This window comes from Haliaeetus leucocephalus, unplaced genomic scaffold (assembly GCF_000737465.1).
Source record: "Haliaeetus leucocephalus isolate CR32 unplaced genomic scaffold, Haliaeetus_leucocephalus-4.0 Scaffold848, whole genome shotgun sequence".
NCBI classification, from domain to species: domain Eukaryota; kingdom Metazoa; phylum Chordata; class Aves; order Accipitriformes; family Accipitridae; genus Haliaeetus; species Haliaeetus leucocephalus.
The window spans coordinates 1,915,918-1,931,563 of record NW_010973284.1 but is presented as its reverse complement, the minus strand read 5'-3'; the positions used below and the strand labels follow the sequence as shown (position 1 = coordinate 1,931,563).

Genomic DNA, 15,646 nt, shown 5'->3' with positions numbered 1-15,646 from the left:
GTACTAAAATATGGAGCACCTTTACATTCATGTATAAAGTTAAATTTGATGTGAGCAGCAGCCACATACGTCTAGGAGATAAGTTAAACCTGAGTGATTAGGAACAGACATTCAAAGGTTGTGCATTTTATGTTAAAAAATTGTAATTGGAGCATTTCTTTTTTTGAACTGAATAGAAACCCAGTAAATTTTAGAAGCCTTTGAAAAACGAAACTCAAACAAGACAAATTCTTTGCATGATCCAAAACTAAACAAAATTTAGCTTTTTTTTTGTACTTACGCAGTTGCACCTTAGTTTTTGGAATTCAGAGATTCCCTTTCAGTAACTTTCTGGACATGTAAGATTTTGATTTGATATCACATAACATCTGAATTAAGTTATAGAGCCAAATAGTATTTCTTAAAATGGAATTATCTTTTACTTTAATTCAGCATGTACATTCTTGATACTGCATGTAATTAATTTTTTCTCCAGAAAACTGATGGCAGCTTTTAAAATGCAGATAATTTAAATTGTCATGTTATTGACAATTTACTGAATAACTTGGGGAAAAAAAAAAGCTTTGAAAAGAAAAGCATAATAGCAAAGCTACTAGAAACTTTGCTAAAATAATTTGGCCTTCTGCTCAACTGTGTACCACAGGTTCTCACAGGGGGTTTTTTTGGAGGAGCGGGGACGACTTGGAGTTACTGTTGACAAAGCTTATGCTATTGAGACTCTCTTAGTGTTTTACTTCTCTAAAAAATCCTCTGTTTCTGGAATCTTGTACAAGAGTCTTGGCCTGAACTTATGGAGAGTAGATGAAAAAGGTGGGACTTGAAAGCTAAAAGACAAGAAGGCAAAGAGAGGCCAGTGACAGGTGGCGTTTCTCAGGGGTCGGTATTGGGACCGACGCTGTTTAACATCTTTTTTGGTGACATGGACAGTGGGATTGAGTGCACCCTCAGCAAGTTTGCCAATGACACCAAGCTGTGTGGTGCAGTCGACAGGCTGGAGGGAAGGGATGCCATCCAGAGGGACCTGGACAGGCTTGAGAGGTGGGCCTGTGCAAACCTCATGAAGTTCAAAAGGCCAAGTACAAGGTCCTGCACATGGGTCAAGGCAATCCCAAGTGTAAATACAGGCTGGGCAATGAGTGGATTGAGAGCAGCCCTGAGGAGAAGGACTTGGGGGTGTTGGTTGATGAGAAGCTCAACATGACCTGGCAGTGTGCATCTTTTCAAACGGAAGCTTAGGCATTCATACTGCTTTGTGTGTTGTTATGCCTTTCAAGGAAATTTTGCAGACGGGTAGAGTTTGCAAAGATAAACTTCTGTTAATTGTTCATGTGAATTCATGTGCATGCTGTGATGGCAACTGTAGGATTGTAGTGTGGATTTAAAGCTGATTGCTACTAGTTAATCCAGGCAGTTGAGAGCTCCTAAATGTCCCAGCTGTGGAAAAAAGCTTCACTGAAAGCTTACAGGTTCTTACATGCTTCGATCATATTTCAGTCATTTTGAAACAGATTCAAAAGCTTTGTGCTTGTGCTCACAGAGCTGTTTGTTTTCTTCCTGTACTTATAATTCAAAAATACTAAATTTAAAATGGTTAGTTTTTAGAAAGTAGGGCATACATTTTTTCAGAAAGTTGTCTATTGACTTTGAGACTGCTCTGACATTGAGCAGCTGACAGGGAACTCAGAGAGACCACGTTACTGATCTGAAACATGTGCCTCCATGAACTCTTCATAGGAAGCTCTTTTCTTATGATCAGTCTGTGGTGGGGGAAAGGCTCAGTTCTTCAGGCAGCAAATCACTGTAAAGTGAGTAGAGCAGACTGGATGATCAGAATATTGGGTTTGGAAAAATTGTCATTTTTACATAAATGTCAGGGGTTTTTAATTGCATTAAAATAAGGACATGATCATGCCTGGCCTCTAATACCTGCATTTCTAAAAATTTTTTTGTTAGAACTTGCAAGAATCGTGTTGGGAGAAGGCAGGCTACTTCTTTGATCTTCCGGATTTCTTATCTTGGAAAGCCACAGGTGTCACTGCAAGGTATGTTAATTATAACAATATGATTTGGTCTTTGTCTATTTTCTTATGTATATTTCTGCCTTAATTAATTGTGACTGGACATGCTGTTATGTAAATCTGTCTGTATTTCAGCCTGCTCCAAAACATCTTGAACCTATCTCCTGCTTCCATTGTGCATTCCTGAACACAGTTGTTCCTGTGAGCAGTGTAATTCACAGATACAGTATGTTGTTACAAGTGTCAGTTAATTGGTCTTGTACTCCGTTTTGGAACATAAATACGATTGCTCTAGTTACTGTTAAATATGCTTCTAATAGTTCTTTGAAATCTGTTTTTGTTGACAAATTTATTGACCTTTTTGAGAACTGGAAGAAAACACTTCTTTGCCATGTGGGAGGGATCTGGTAAAATCTTGTTTAGTGGTCACTTCACTGTAAAACAAGGCAGCTGTATTGCTCCCCAAAAGCATCCTAGAATACTTGCTGAGCAGTTTAACAAAACCCTTTGAGAGAACCCCTTTAAAATCTTGATTAAAGTGACCAGTACAAGTGAAGCACATCTGCAGATAAACAAGTCCTTGTGAAAAGTGAGGTACAGTGTTATTTATTTAAAATAAAGTCTTATGGACCAGTTACCTCCCCAGCTCAGTGCAGTTCACAGTTATTTCCATTGGAGCTTGTGGAGCTGAATCTGTGAAAAAAATAGTCTAAAATAAAAGCTGGTGACAGGATAGTTTTAGTCTTTCTGGAAATGGAAGATACCTTTGCATCAGACACGGTTCTTTTTATTTGAGTGTTCTCTTTCTCCCTAGTTAGTCTCCGTGATTGACAGCTATTGTTAAAAATCTTGCATTATAGAGCAGAAAAGTGCTATGTTTGACTTTAGAGGGGGGAAAAAAAAAAGCAAAGAGATTAGTTGTGCAAGGATTTGCTAGATGATAATTGAAAGATTGTATCTCAAATCTTCCTTCCTTTGGACTTTCAGTCAGATTCTGCTGTGTGCCATATAACTATGAGTTATATAACAGAAGAATGACTCTCACCCCAAAGATCTTGCAATCTAAGCAGTCCTGTCACCTGACCCAACTCTAACTTCAGGAGGATAAACCCCAGGCTCCCAGCTGATATGCCATGCAGGGTGTCCATCTTGTGAAAGTACTCAAGACTTTGAATTAGAATTAGCACCCTTTGGTTGGTGGACAGGCTGGAGAATGGTGACTGCCTTTTTTCCCATAAACAGTGTAAAAGTGCGACACATCAAGCGCTCCTCAAATTTAGGCACAGTCACATGTGAAAGAAGTAACCACCTGTCCTGAAGAGAACCTTTTTGAGGTAGTTGGGCGATATGATGACCCAGAAAATGGGTATGACTAAATATCACTTTTAGTGGGTTACAGATGGGTTACTTGCCTAGGGACCCTGGTTGGAACTGAATTTCAAACATAGTTTTAGATCGGCTTTGTGGCCAGATGATGATTAATAGATAGGATAAAATGTGTGAGCAAATAATGAAATGTTCACCTTGTGCTAATGGTCATCCTGTGCTAATGGCTGAAGAAGCTAAAATAGAATATGGTCCATGTGAACTTTGAGTCGAATATTATTTGGAATTTATTTTTAAAGGAAGGGAAGTAGTTTCAGAGAGAATAGAATAGTGATATATTTGAAAGAGAATTCTTACCTTCCTTGAGCAGAGGGATCTCCAGCATTTATGAACAGAGTTCCTGGTCTTCCCAGAGCCCTCACTGATTCGTAGCATGTTCTGCTTATCTTGTTTTTAATAGTGGCAACCATACTGTATAAAAGAAATCCGTCTTTCTGCCCTTCTCTCCCTCCATCTCTCTTAACCTCCAACCTAGTGTAGCTTGTGAGAGCAGATGGAAAAGAACAACAATGCCTTCCTGCTAACTTAAAAATGTGTTACTGTGATTAATTCTTTAGCTGTTGGGAAATGAATGATTGTATTGAAGCTGCAGAAGTAATGGATCACTGGTAACAACTGATGCTGCAGTAGTGGGGAATCTAGATTCCTTTTACTTGTTCCTGAAAATTTCCATCTGCTGTGGTTTCACAAAACTCTAGCAAGAGTTACGCCATGCCTGGTACTTGCTATTCCAATGTAGTATTTGTCCATCTGCTTGCTGCATGAACCTGTTGGTGGTTATAGTTTCTGTGAGGTCTTTGGGGAAGGGCAGGTGTTTTCTTGGGCATGTTGTTAGTACCCAGCACTGTAGGACCCTAATTCTTCCTGGGAACTTCTGTTGCGATAAATATTATTAACAACAGTGAAAGAGCAAACGGATCTTATGAACTAATGATTGTATTCTCTAGTGCTCATCTAACCTGTACAGGAGTACAGTCTGAATTCCTGAGATTAAAATTTTCAGCCTCTTCTGCCACCTTTGTATGCAACCAAAATGTATGGCAGGAGATTTAAAAGGAAGTTAAGAGGGGGTGTATAGGAGCTTAGAGTATGATAACAGAGTTTCTGTCTACTGTCCCTCATGAATGCCTTAATTTAGGGGGCAGTGTTGTTTGTGGGGGTGGGGAAATGAAGAAAAGGATGGGGTAAGAGTAATGCTGTGGACTTAGTGTTGTGGTGCTGTCAGCTGGTGTCAGGTTGTCACGCCTCGCAGTGGACTTTGGGACTGTCTAAACTCAGTGAAACTCAGGTTTTGCTTTGGAAGTAGGCATGAAAAGAGAGGGTATGGTGGCAATGACATCTCCTTGGTTCCGCCTGGCTTTGGCTTTGTGTTCTTAGCTGTAACTTTCTGGAGGTGAGGCAGAGAATCTCTCTTAAAAAAAAAAAAAAAAAAAAAAAAAAAAAAAAAAAGGAAGCTGCAGAAGATTATACTCAGAAGTAGAGCTGCTTGAATTTTTACTGGCAAGTTAATTTCCTTAGAAATGACGTTTTGATTATTCAAAAACTTTTTGATTATATTGATTAATGTTGTAAGGGAGAAAGGAATGTTGGGAAAAGACTTTCTGGACAAAATCTTCCCCCACCCTTTGGTTGAGAGTCTTCTATTTTAGATAAAATAGTTCCTTGTACATCCTCCTTTGCTGCCTTCATGTGCTCCCCAAAATTAAGCCCATTGTTTTGGCTCTAGTGGAATGTCTTACAGGGTTACCAAGGAGGAAGAAAAAGACAGGAAAATAAGGACAAGAAATGTTTTGTTGGAATCAAACCTAATTTTTTTTCCTTCCTCTGCTCTCCCCTGTGCACACCTGTTTCTTGGGAATTTCCGTGAAGTTTGGTGAAGCAAAGTAATGTGTCCTGCATATGCTCATAATACTAGGGAAGTGTGAATTTATCAAGTATAAGATTCTTAACACCTTTTCTCCCTTTGAGCACAAAGGAGCCTATTCACAGGGCAAGACACAGTGTTAGTCATTGTGAATCATACATAACTTGGCCCTGATAAAAGAAAGATTTATTTTTTTAAATTTATTTTGGTGATGGGGATTTTACCAAAATAAATGCAATTCCAAGGGCACTTTTGTAGGAAAGACTTCTGCATGCATTGAAACTGTTAATCTTGCTTCTCTAATTTTTTAAGGGGCTTTTTAAAACATTTTGTATGTATTTAACATTTAAAAACTACGTATAGTCATTTTGGCTTCAGTTAGACTCCTCAGTGCACAAAGTTAAGTAGTGTGGGAGATCAGGATTTGAAGTATTTGAAAAGCAGTTCTTGATGTGTATTTCCGAGTACGAAATCGTTTGTCTTTCACCTTTAATTCTGGTGGCTTGAACTGCCTTGTTGCCATGTTTTTTCCAGTGGATGTATAATAAACAGTAAATGCTTCTTACCTGAAAGGTGGAGACTCAAACATGTGAGATTTTTACCTACTGTCTTTGAAATTGCTAAATAACGCAGTGAGCAGCGTCCACCCATCAATTGCAAAGGATAAGTTCCAAATCATTGATTCCCATTGTTCTTGGAAGATTGTTGCCTGTAATGTTCCCTATTAAAAATAGTTATTTTTTATTATTTCTACTTTGGGTTGATGAAAGGCCATTGAATTGTTCTGAATGATCTGGATGGCTGACTATTCTGCATTAAAAAATGTTACTGACAGCTCTTTAGTTAAAAAATTTAAAACTTTGGAACTTCCCTGCTCCTGCCCCCCAGGGTTGCAACAATGAGTGCTGGTTTTGCCACTTGAACACTCAGTTATCTTATTTCAGAAATGTTGTTGTGGAGAGGAAGAGAGAGCTGGTTTTTTCACAGATGTGTTAGCAATGCTTCTCAGAGGCTCAGCACTTTTACTCATGGTGAGTGTGACTCACTGCTCTCTTCCACCCACCATCTATAACCTCTGATAACTTTTCCTTTATATGGTATTTTGGATAAAGCTATCTTAATAAAATCTAAATGCCTATCTGGTTTAGTTACAGGTTACTATATTATGGATAGAGAAATCTTATCAGAGATGCACATCTGCAATTTTTTGTATTTCTGAAGTCTCGTGAAGTATTACATTGCAGATAAGAATATGGCTGAGCTGTCAAATTGGGTAGAATTCACACACAAAATTCTCAAAGGTTGTGTGTGTTTATATCTGTTTCAGGGCCACTTTCAGTCATAAGCAACTCACTGGGAAATTAGCTAGTCTTTACTGGATTTATGTGGTTTAAGATGAGCTGTAACCAAAGAGAGATTAAACCTGTGAATGAGGATTTGGAAACACAGGGAAGAGTGTCAGGCTGACGTTATTAAGGTAGACAGTGTCCAACATCATGCTATAAGCCACCTCCCAAAACTACCAAAAAAAGTTGGAAAAAACTGAATATTTGTGCAGAATAATTTATTTATATTATTACACTTAGATATTTTAATAGTTGGGGAAAGTAATGTGTTATCTAGTAGACTTTATCTCACATATGAATGTTGACCCAAATAATTTTGCTGTGGAAATACTTGTCCAGTCAGTCTTCAACTGCTAGCCATCATGACAGGGAAAAAATGGTGTAACAGAGTTGTTTCATATACTTTTTTGGGGGGATGTTTTGTAAATCATCTCCTTCCAACAGATCTTGGGATCATGAGTTTCTTCAGACAAAATCAGTTTTATAAGAAAGAAATTCATACTGTTATGGTAATTACAGAGAGTAAAGTGAAAGGCAAATGTTTGTAGTTCATAAAAAAACATTTCTGGGAACCACATAACTAATATTAGGCTATATATATATATATCTGTGTGAGAGTGTGTCATATCTTTTTAATATACAGTATATTTTCAACAGGAAAATACCTTGACAAATTTTTTTTCTTTCATTTACGAGAAAGAGGCTAGTTCCTTGGCTTGTGCACGTGTAAATAGCTGACTCTTTATGTTAAGCAGTGATTAAGTCCTTAAAGTTTATTTGTAACCTGTTCCCAGTTGCTTATCATTAGAGCTAGAGATGGCTCTGTTGAACTGATTTAAATCCAGAGAACTCCTCTGATGTTAGCAGGGTTGATGCAGAGTATGCTGAGATAAATAGAATTAGAGTCTGGTCCATTGCTGAGTTGCAGTGATAGAAGTTTGTAATAAAACATTAAAGCCAGGAAGGTGCTTTTGAATCCAAGACTCTGGATTCAAGTCTCTGCTCTGTTACGTCCCCTGTGTGATTTGGAGAAGTGAATTAAATCTACATCTTTGGAGGTGTTTAGGCAGCTGAATACCTCTGGGGATTTGATTCTTGTTCATCCCTGTATTTGTTCTTCATCTGTTGAAGTGATATATACATACACTCTTAGGAGGTTGCTTACTTTTACTGCTGTGAGGTATTTCATCACTGTGGTTAGTGGAGTCCTCACCAAATATTTTATCCAGATAGGCTGGAAACTTTGAGAAGAGAGAGAGTTTGGATGAGGAGCTTATGTTTAGAGGTGCTGTTGAAAAAACAAACTGGTGTGAATTAAATGATTATCTGAAGGATGCCTGTGTCTTTGTAAAGGATTGGGCAATCCTTTTAGTGAGATGTGGTAACTGGAGCAGCACAGACACTAGTTTTTTGGGGCCAGCTGCCCTTCCCTTCCTTCCTAGGCTTGCCGTGACTAATGTATACCCTTTGGCTGGGATTCTGGCATTTGGCTTCTTCTTGTTTATATTTTGTGCCTACTTCAGAAGATGCCTGGTCTAAAAATTAGGCCTCTCTCTGGAAAGACAGGGGCTAGGGAATATTTCAGAAAGCTTTCCTGATTAGCACTGCAGCCTATGTGGCGGTGACAGTATCCTGAATTGCACTCGGGTTTTATGTCCTGTTTATGAAATGAGACCCAAGACTTCAGACTTGCAGTCTTGTTTGGGGAAGTCTCTGGAGAAGGGAGAATTATCTTGAAGGGCTGGTTGGGAGGGGAGGAATGGTGTTGTTGTGGATTGGACAAACAAAGTACCATGGATTTCTTGTCATGGTGCCAAAAGCAAGTGTCCCTGTGATGGTATCTTTGCCAAACAAGAGAATTCCACTTCTATCAGGCTTTTAATAAATTCAAAACATGTTCTTTGGAGTGCAGGGACACACAGACTGATCCATTGTAAGAAAATAGGAAACATATAGCTGTAAAAGTTATCAGGACTGTGAAGGGCAGGTGCAATGTGGGCCATTACTGTTAGATTTTATTTTTTTTATTTAAAAACAACATGTCCTTGAGTTTACAGAGTAGTCTGAAAGGGTGCTGTGTGCTAAATAAGAAAATTGTTAGCAGGTCTCGTTAACGTTAGCCAGGAAGCACACAGGCAAACAGGAAGCTTTAGCTATTGTTATTGTACAAATGCCCTTTACAAAATATTAGCAAAAGAAGCTTAATGTGTTTTCCACAAGAACAGGAGCCCTTCATAGTGTCTAACTGTATCTGCACAGTGAAGAAAAACTGCATTGTCCCTTTCCAACAGCTTTGACATACATTGAGACATTGCATTTCAGAGACTTGCATTCAGATCTTCAAATATTTACTACTTTGATTGTATTTTTTTAAGATGTTAGGATTGTTAATTAGCTCTGACAGTATCTAGCCCTTAGTTTTCTATTGTGTTCATTTGCTGCTAAAAAAAAGGCAGCTAGGTCAGTATAGAAAAGGATTGGGGGCAGGCGCAGTAGTAGATGTATTACTGGCAACTTGCCACAGAGACAGTGAACTCTGAGCCAACCATGAAGTCATTTTGAACTCAGGGAGTCTCACTAATCCAAGGCGATGTGTCTTAATTTGACAAAGCAAAGGCTGCTTGATAAGCAACCCCCGCTACAAATGCTGTGAAACGGGGGTGTTTGTAAGTTTAGATTGTGGACGAGAAATGTGGTGATACGAAAGAAATCATCTTGTTTTCAGGTTCTTACTCCCCCAAGGCCAAAGGCAGGCTTGGCTCTGTTCTCCCCTGCAGTTCGGGCTGTGCAGTGGCTTGATGTGAAATTTGAGAAACATATGTAGTTTTCTATTTCAGGAAAATGATCTCAGGGATTGAATGTGTGTTTTGTTGGCTGTTAAGCTCTGATCTTGCCTAGTGTGGTAGTTTGAGAGCGTATGTATATGCGAGTGTGTGTGTGTGTGTGTCTGTGTGATGGTTAAGACATTCTCCAGTGCTTTAAAAAAAATAATCAGGGTTCATATATTCATTGCTGTTAAAGGTCTTATTTCTTCAGTCTCAAAATGCAACATCCTACATCATAAGAAACCTCTGAAATAAATATACTATGTACATCAGAAAATGTTTCTGTCTTTTATTTTTCCATAATAGTCATTAACATTTACTTGAGCTGATGAGTGGTACATACACAAAGTTTTCCATCGAAGCAAAGGAGCTGTGTTTAAACAGCCCTTTCATTGTTGATCCTGTGCAGAAGCAATATATATATATGAACACTGTAATTATTAGCTTTTCTGAGGGTCAGATAATCTCCCCTTCATAAAATTTCTAAAGAGATGGCTAGGAGTCTTTGAGATCCAGCTTGCTGACATGCTAACTAATGGTGGGACTCGATAACTGTGCTTCACTGAAGCTGGGGTGGTGGTGGGGGCGGAGTATCGAAGGAGGTTGTGGTGTTATGGCCTTAAATTCTGAGGAAAGACAAGGCAGAAACCACAGAGGAGCATGTTGTCTTTCAGTTCTCTTAATCTAATTTTTTTTTTACAATCAACTTGGTTCTCTTCAGAGATAGGTTGGGTGTTCAGAGGATGTATGTTTCCTTTGCATTAGCTTCTGTGAACGCCATCAGGGATCAGACCCTCATGGTACAAAGCATGTTATAAACAATCTGTCATCTTTGAACTCTTCCTTATGTGAAACACCATAGAAAGCCCCATGCAAAGCCCTTGTCCCTTGTGAGATTGGATCTCTGTTCAGCAAGAGCTGTGTAACAATTGCTTTCTTGCATAAATTTGAACCAGGTAAGAAAATAGCCATGTTTATGAACTCCTGGGTCATTTACAGCCCCAGCAGTGTTTCAGTGTGCACATATATAATTCATATATTCACAGTAAATTCTTAAAAACCACCCCCTGAAAACAATAACATTCCAGGAGTGTTCTCATCCAGTGAAGGAAAAGAAAGCTATGTAGTATGAAGTCTGCGCATTGTATGTGTACATATAGTGATTAAAAGTATTAAAACTCACTTAAATTTATTATTCCATAAGGAGCTCTTTTTTTTTTTGAAAACTTTACTCTTCTGTAATATCTTGCATATGAAAGAGTTTTAATAAATTCAGCCTTAAAATGCTGCTCTTAAGTAAGAAAGTGGCATTATTATTTTATATATGAGAAAAGAGCTGTATAATTTGAAGGGTAACGTTCTTCTAAGTGTTTAGCTGGGCATCCAGCTTTCTCTCTAACTTACGGTGAGAATTAGTTGTCCTATTCCATAGGCATTTTCACAGATCACGCTATAAATTATTTATTCTGGACCAATTCTTCCTCCAGACTTCCCAAACAAATGCTTTTCACCACTAGAGTGTTCCTCCTATCCCTTTCGCTGTAATACATGGCTGTAACAACAGTCTTGGCCTGGAAGGCAGTTTACTTACACGTTTGCTTTATTTTTGTTGGCTGGCTATCTAAATCTGTTTAATGTTAGTAACTTTCACTGGAAATTCTCATCGTGCTTTAGGATGACACTGATGGTGTCAGGGTTGATTTACATTATCTCTTTAAAGTAGCATTAGCTTACATAGGACTTTCTCTTATTTGTTTTAGCATTCATATTATCCAGAGAGGAGCCTTTTAACTGTGAAATGTAAATAACCTGACAACGAAGTCTTCAAAAGAAAATGATTCTTTGTCCATGGCAGTGATACCAATTTTGCCAACTCCGTAACCTTTAAAATAGTGTACTTTTATGCTTGACCTGTTATCTGCCTATAAAAATAATCTTAGATTAGTGATACAGTGCTTTCAAGAATGTGTCTAAAGAAAGCAGACACTTCTATATATGTGTTCTGTCATTTCTTCATTGTGGTAGACCATCTGCTGCTTTAACTATAAGTAAGATCTGGCTATTGATTTGGTATAAGTGCCTGGCTATGCCTTCTACTTACATTGAGATAGTGAACACTTCTACTGTAGCTTGTGAATTGATGTTGCCAGATAGTGAGCCCAATATTATATAAATATATAATGTGTTATATGAAATCACCAAGGATTTGTTTTTTGCTTCCCCTGTTCTTTATTCCAGTGCCATTCCATTAAGCTGCTCATTAGATGAAAGGTTGTAATTCAGTCTTCAGTGGATGAAATGTATATGTACTTATGGAATCAAAGACAGTCCAAGAAAGGTTGTTTATTTTCTTACTACCTTCTTTAATTAAATTTCGATGGTAGGATTCTGACTGTCTGACTTGAGAGAAACAGATGAAGCAATAATGATTGCACTGTGATACAGCAAAGATGACCGAAGTTATGCTTATTGGTTGTCAGACCCTGCATGCATAGGAAACTTAATTCTCCTGTGGATAGGATAGTTGAAATTCCAGATTCCACCATGGCTGTTAGTTTTATTTTAAAGTGAAGGGGGGAAGTTGTCTATTTTATCTTTTAATATCAGCTGGCTTCAGATGATATTTGGATTTTATATATATTTATTTGGCTCAGATTGCTCACATTCAGCTTTAAATTGCCTCTACAGCTGCAAATCTAAGTTAAAACCTGTGTTTGTCCACTTTATTTTAGTTCAAGTGCTCTCAGATTTGTCAGCCTGAGTTATGGGCTTGCTGGTGTTCTGTTATAGATGTAGCCTGGTACTCTCCTGAGTGGGGATCTGGAAACGACAAGCATTCCTCAGAGAGCCTGTCCCTGTGTTACTCAACAGGCTGCAGTCAGCTCAGAGCCCAGAGCTGTGGCTCTCCTGCCATCACTCCCAGGCTCCACATGCCAGTGGCTGTTTGTTAGAGCAGAAGGGAGTCTGTGGAAGGTGGCCTAGGAGCTGCCTCTAGTACCCACGCACAAGGAATTTTTGTCAAAGTGGGAAACAAAGTAGGAAAGCCCTTCATACTGCAGAAGTTGATTGGGAAAAACTTACCCAAGGATGTGCAAAGAGAGATATGCCTATTATATTCAGAGCCCTCCCTGCCCTCAAAACCCACTTGCATTTATGTGTATGTAGTACACGTTGTTGGGATGAAGGAAATAGCTCCAACTTTCATTCACTGTAGTTTGAAATTTTTAAGATAATCTCCTCTCCTTTTCTTCCAGTGTAATTTTCCAAGGTAACTTCTTTCTTCTGAGGGATGAGGCTGGATCTGCACAATAAGGTGTTTTTATATTTAATTAAAAGTGATGGGGGGGAGGGAGAACATGCCACAAAATACACAGAAAACTGTTTTCCTGTAGTTTCCATCTTCTAAGATTCTCTCCATGAAGCTGTACTTGGGAGTTTTTGGTTTGTCGTTGTATATAATGTATCTAATAAAGGCTCTTTTGAGAAAAAGCAATATTATGATATAATTTTAGTTTCAAGAAGCAAATTCAGTGTGCTTCCTGTCTTAATGGAAAAAGTAGGTGTGATGTTGTCCTTAATTCCTTGAACACAGCATCTGTATGCGAGGCTGATGCTGCATAGTGCTTTCATCTCCCTATAAAGAAGGGAAAATGGGGAATGTGTAAGAGTGTGTTACACTGTTGATACCTCTTTGTATTTGCCCTTCATAAATAGTATCTTTCATATGTCATACTGGGTAATGCTTGTCCATGATATATATAATTTGAATGTGTATCTCAAAGACAAATTAGAGTTCTTTAGTGGTCACTATTCCCTCATGCTGATGCCCCAGTAACACCAGGTATGAATATAATGGGAGAGCTCTCTGGAGGGATTCCAGTTGGTTTCACACTTCCTGGTTTTGTATACTTTGTCCTGTAACAACTCTTCATTTTGTGTATAAGGACAGTTCATAAACAGATGTTGAATCTCAACATGGTGCCTGAAATTTCCTGCTATTTCTGACTTGCCTGTAACAACACAGACAGCCCTTATTTATACCACTTCGCTCCACTGGTAATCTAAGTAAATTTCCTCTTAACTCTTTCAGGTTATGTCTCTTTAAATGTGGATCAAAGGAAAGTTACACCTACTAAATATGTTAAGAGTCAAGAGATTTCTAATTGCCTAACCTATCAAGAGACGTATTAATTAATTAAAGTAGATGCTCATTTGTTTTGGCACAAACAGAATATCAGGGGGAGAAAGGAGGAGGGAGAGTAAAAAGAATTATGCCCAAAATGACATAGCACAAATTATCTTGTAACTATGATATCTGCTGTGCTGATGGAAATCACTTCAGGCTGATCTCAAAGTCTTCATCTGCTATCTTGTTTACTTGTTGGTTTATCTAAAAGGGCCTCTGTTTTTATGTATGTGTGTATGTACACACGTGTGCATAAAATAGGGAATACAGTTTTACCTTATTAAATTTGAAACTCTGCTTGGAGGAATATTGCTCAAGAAAACCACATCAGGCCAAGCTTTTGAAAATGCAGACTGGTTTAGAGAAAGCATTTTAATATATTGAAGCCTCAAGCCATCTACCTCTCTGCTCCTGAGAGCTCCACCTGAAAACTTCCAGGGCTGAATAATTTAAGGTTTGGGGTTTTTTAATCTTTCTGCAAGAAATACTAGTCTGATGTTTTATTTTCTTAAAGTCTGAACTCCACATAACTTTTTTTCAGAACTGTTTATCCTCACTCCAGACATGAACCTTGGAAAGGTGGCAGAAAAAACAAACAGCTGCTGTGTTTTTGGGCAGTCTGCATTCCTTTAAACTCTCTGAGATCAGACTTGTGCTGAGATTTTCAAATTATTTGTCCTAGGGCTTAACCACTTTCACTCCTGCTTAAAAGTCAGTTAGTTTGCCATACCGGTGCTTGTGAGAGCTGTCATGCAGAGCCTTAATGATTCAAGAACTATGAATATATGATGTGTTCTTAGGGCTTTTTATTATTGTTTCGTTCCAACTTCACCTACCTCCCTAATCATCTTTCCATTTTTGGACTCCAACCTTTTTTTAGCTTAAGCATTTTGCTTAAGATATTCTAGGGAATTTTGTTTTCATTTTGGTTTTGGGGTAAATTTGATGCATATAAAAATGTTATTAATGGACCAGGGTGGAGGTAATAAAAAAGATTGTCACATTCCCGAGACCCAGAGTCGGAAATTATCTTCTCCAAGCTTGGGTTTCTTTCCTTCACAAGTGGGAGGGGGGAAAGAGAGCCGTCGGTCCTGTGGCAGTGTTTTCTGCCCTCTTGGTCAGGTCTCCAAAATGTGTTCTGTGGACCTTGCTGTAAGAGGTGGAAGAGTCAGGATAATACAGGCTTGTGTGGTGAACTACTAAAAGCGTGTTTAATGGTCAGGGCCTTCGTGTAGGTTTGCCAGTCAGAGAGATGTGAGGGTGCTGCTTCTACTCGTGCCTTATAAGTAGCCTGAATCCCAAGCATGTCTTGCAGTTCCCTCGCTTTCCAATTCGTGGAACTTCCCTGAGTAAAGAGATTGGTAGTACCAGATCGCTGTTTTTGTGATATGGGTTAAATATATTGGGCAGGATGCTGAGACCAAACATGTTGACTAGCAACTAGAGTTAATGGAAAAACAAAGCAGTCAATCTAATTCTGAAGGACTTTTCAGTTAACCGTGTTCATTCTTTTCTCTGAGCCTTTTTCCAGCAAAGCCCTTAGGCACGTGCTTAAAGTTAAAGCATGTGCTTCAGTGCTTTGCTGGTCTGGGTCCTTTTATTTGCTATCCAAGCATGTTGGTATGAACAGGCTGTTGGTTGCATGAATGTTTGGGGAACTGTTCTTACACTGTTCATTTTTCTCCTCTAAACTTGTTGTTCACTTAGGGCCCAGAAAAGATACTTTGTAATTTCAGTATGACAGAGATAATGATTTGCAAACAGTCTGTAGGTTACTGATTGAGATTAATTGGCAATGATGATGAAGAAATTGTGTATTTGGAAAAATCAAGGTCAGTCCACCCAGAGAAGTTTTCACCTGATGTCTTGCTCCAGCCGAGTAATTTGACTGGCAGGACTTGCCATATGACAAGATCATCTTCAGACAGTTCAGGTACTGTGGATTTAGCCCATGGTATACATGTTATTCCTTCTTCCAGAAAGTTCTCTTTTAAGTAACTGCTGCCTTTTAGGTGTTGATT

The 15,646-nt window shown here is 38.6% G+C and overlaps 1 protein-coding gene across 2 annotated transcripts in view; it reads left to right on the top strand.

Moving 5' to 3' along the window:
* FGGY (FGGY carbohydrate kinase domain containing) overlaps positions 1–15,646 on the top strand; it is a 134,551-nt gene that overhangs the window by 14,122 nt on the left and 104,783 nt on the right. For both annotated transcript variants that reach the window (XM_010582314.1, XM_010582313.1), the window contains one exon: positions 1,954–2,042. In XM_010582314.1, the coding sequence (XP_010580616.1) occupies positions 1,954–2,042 (89 nt within the window). The remainder of the gene's footprint in view (positions 1–1,953; positions 2,043–15,646) is intronic.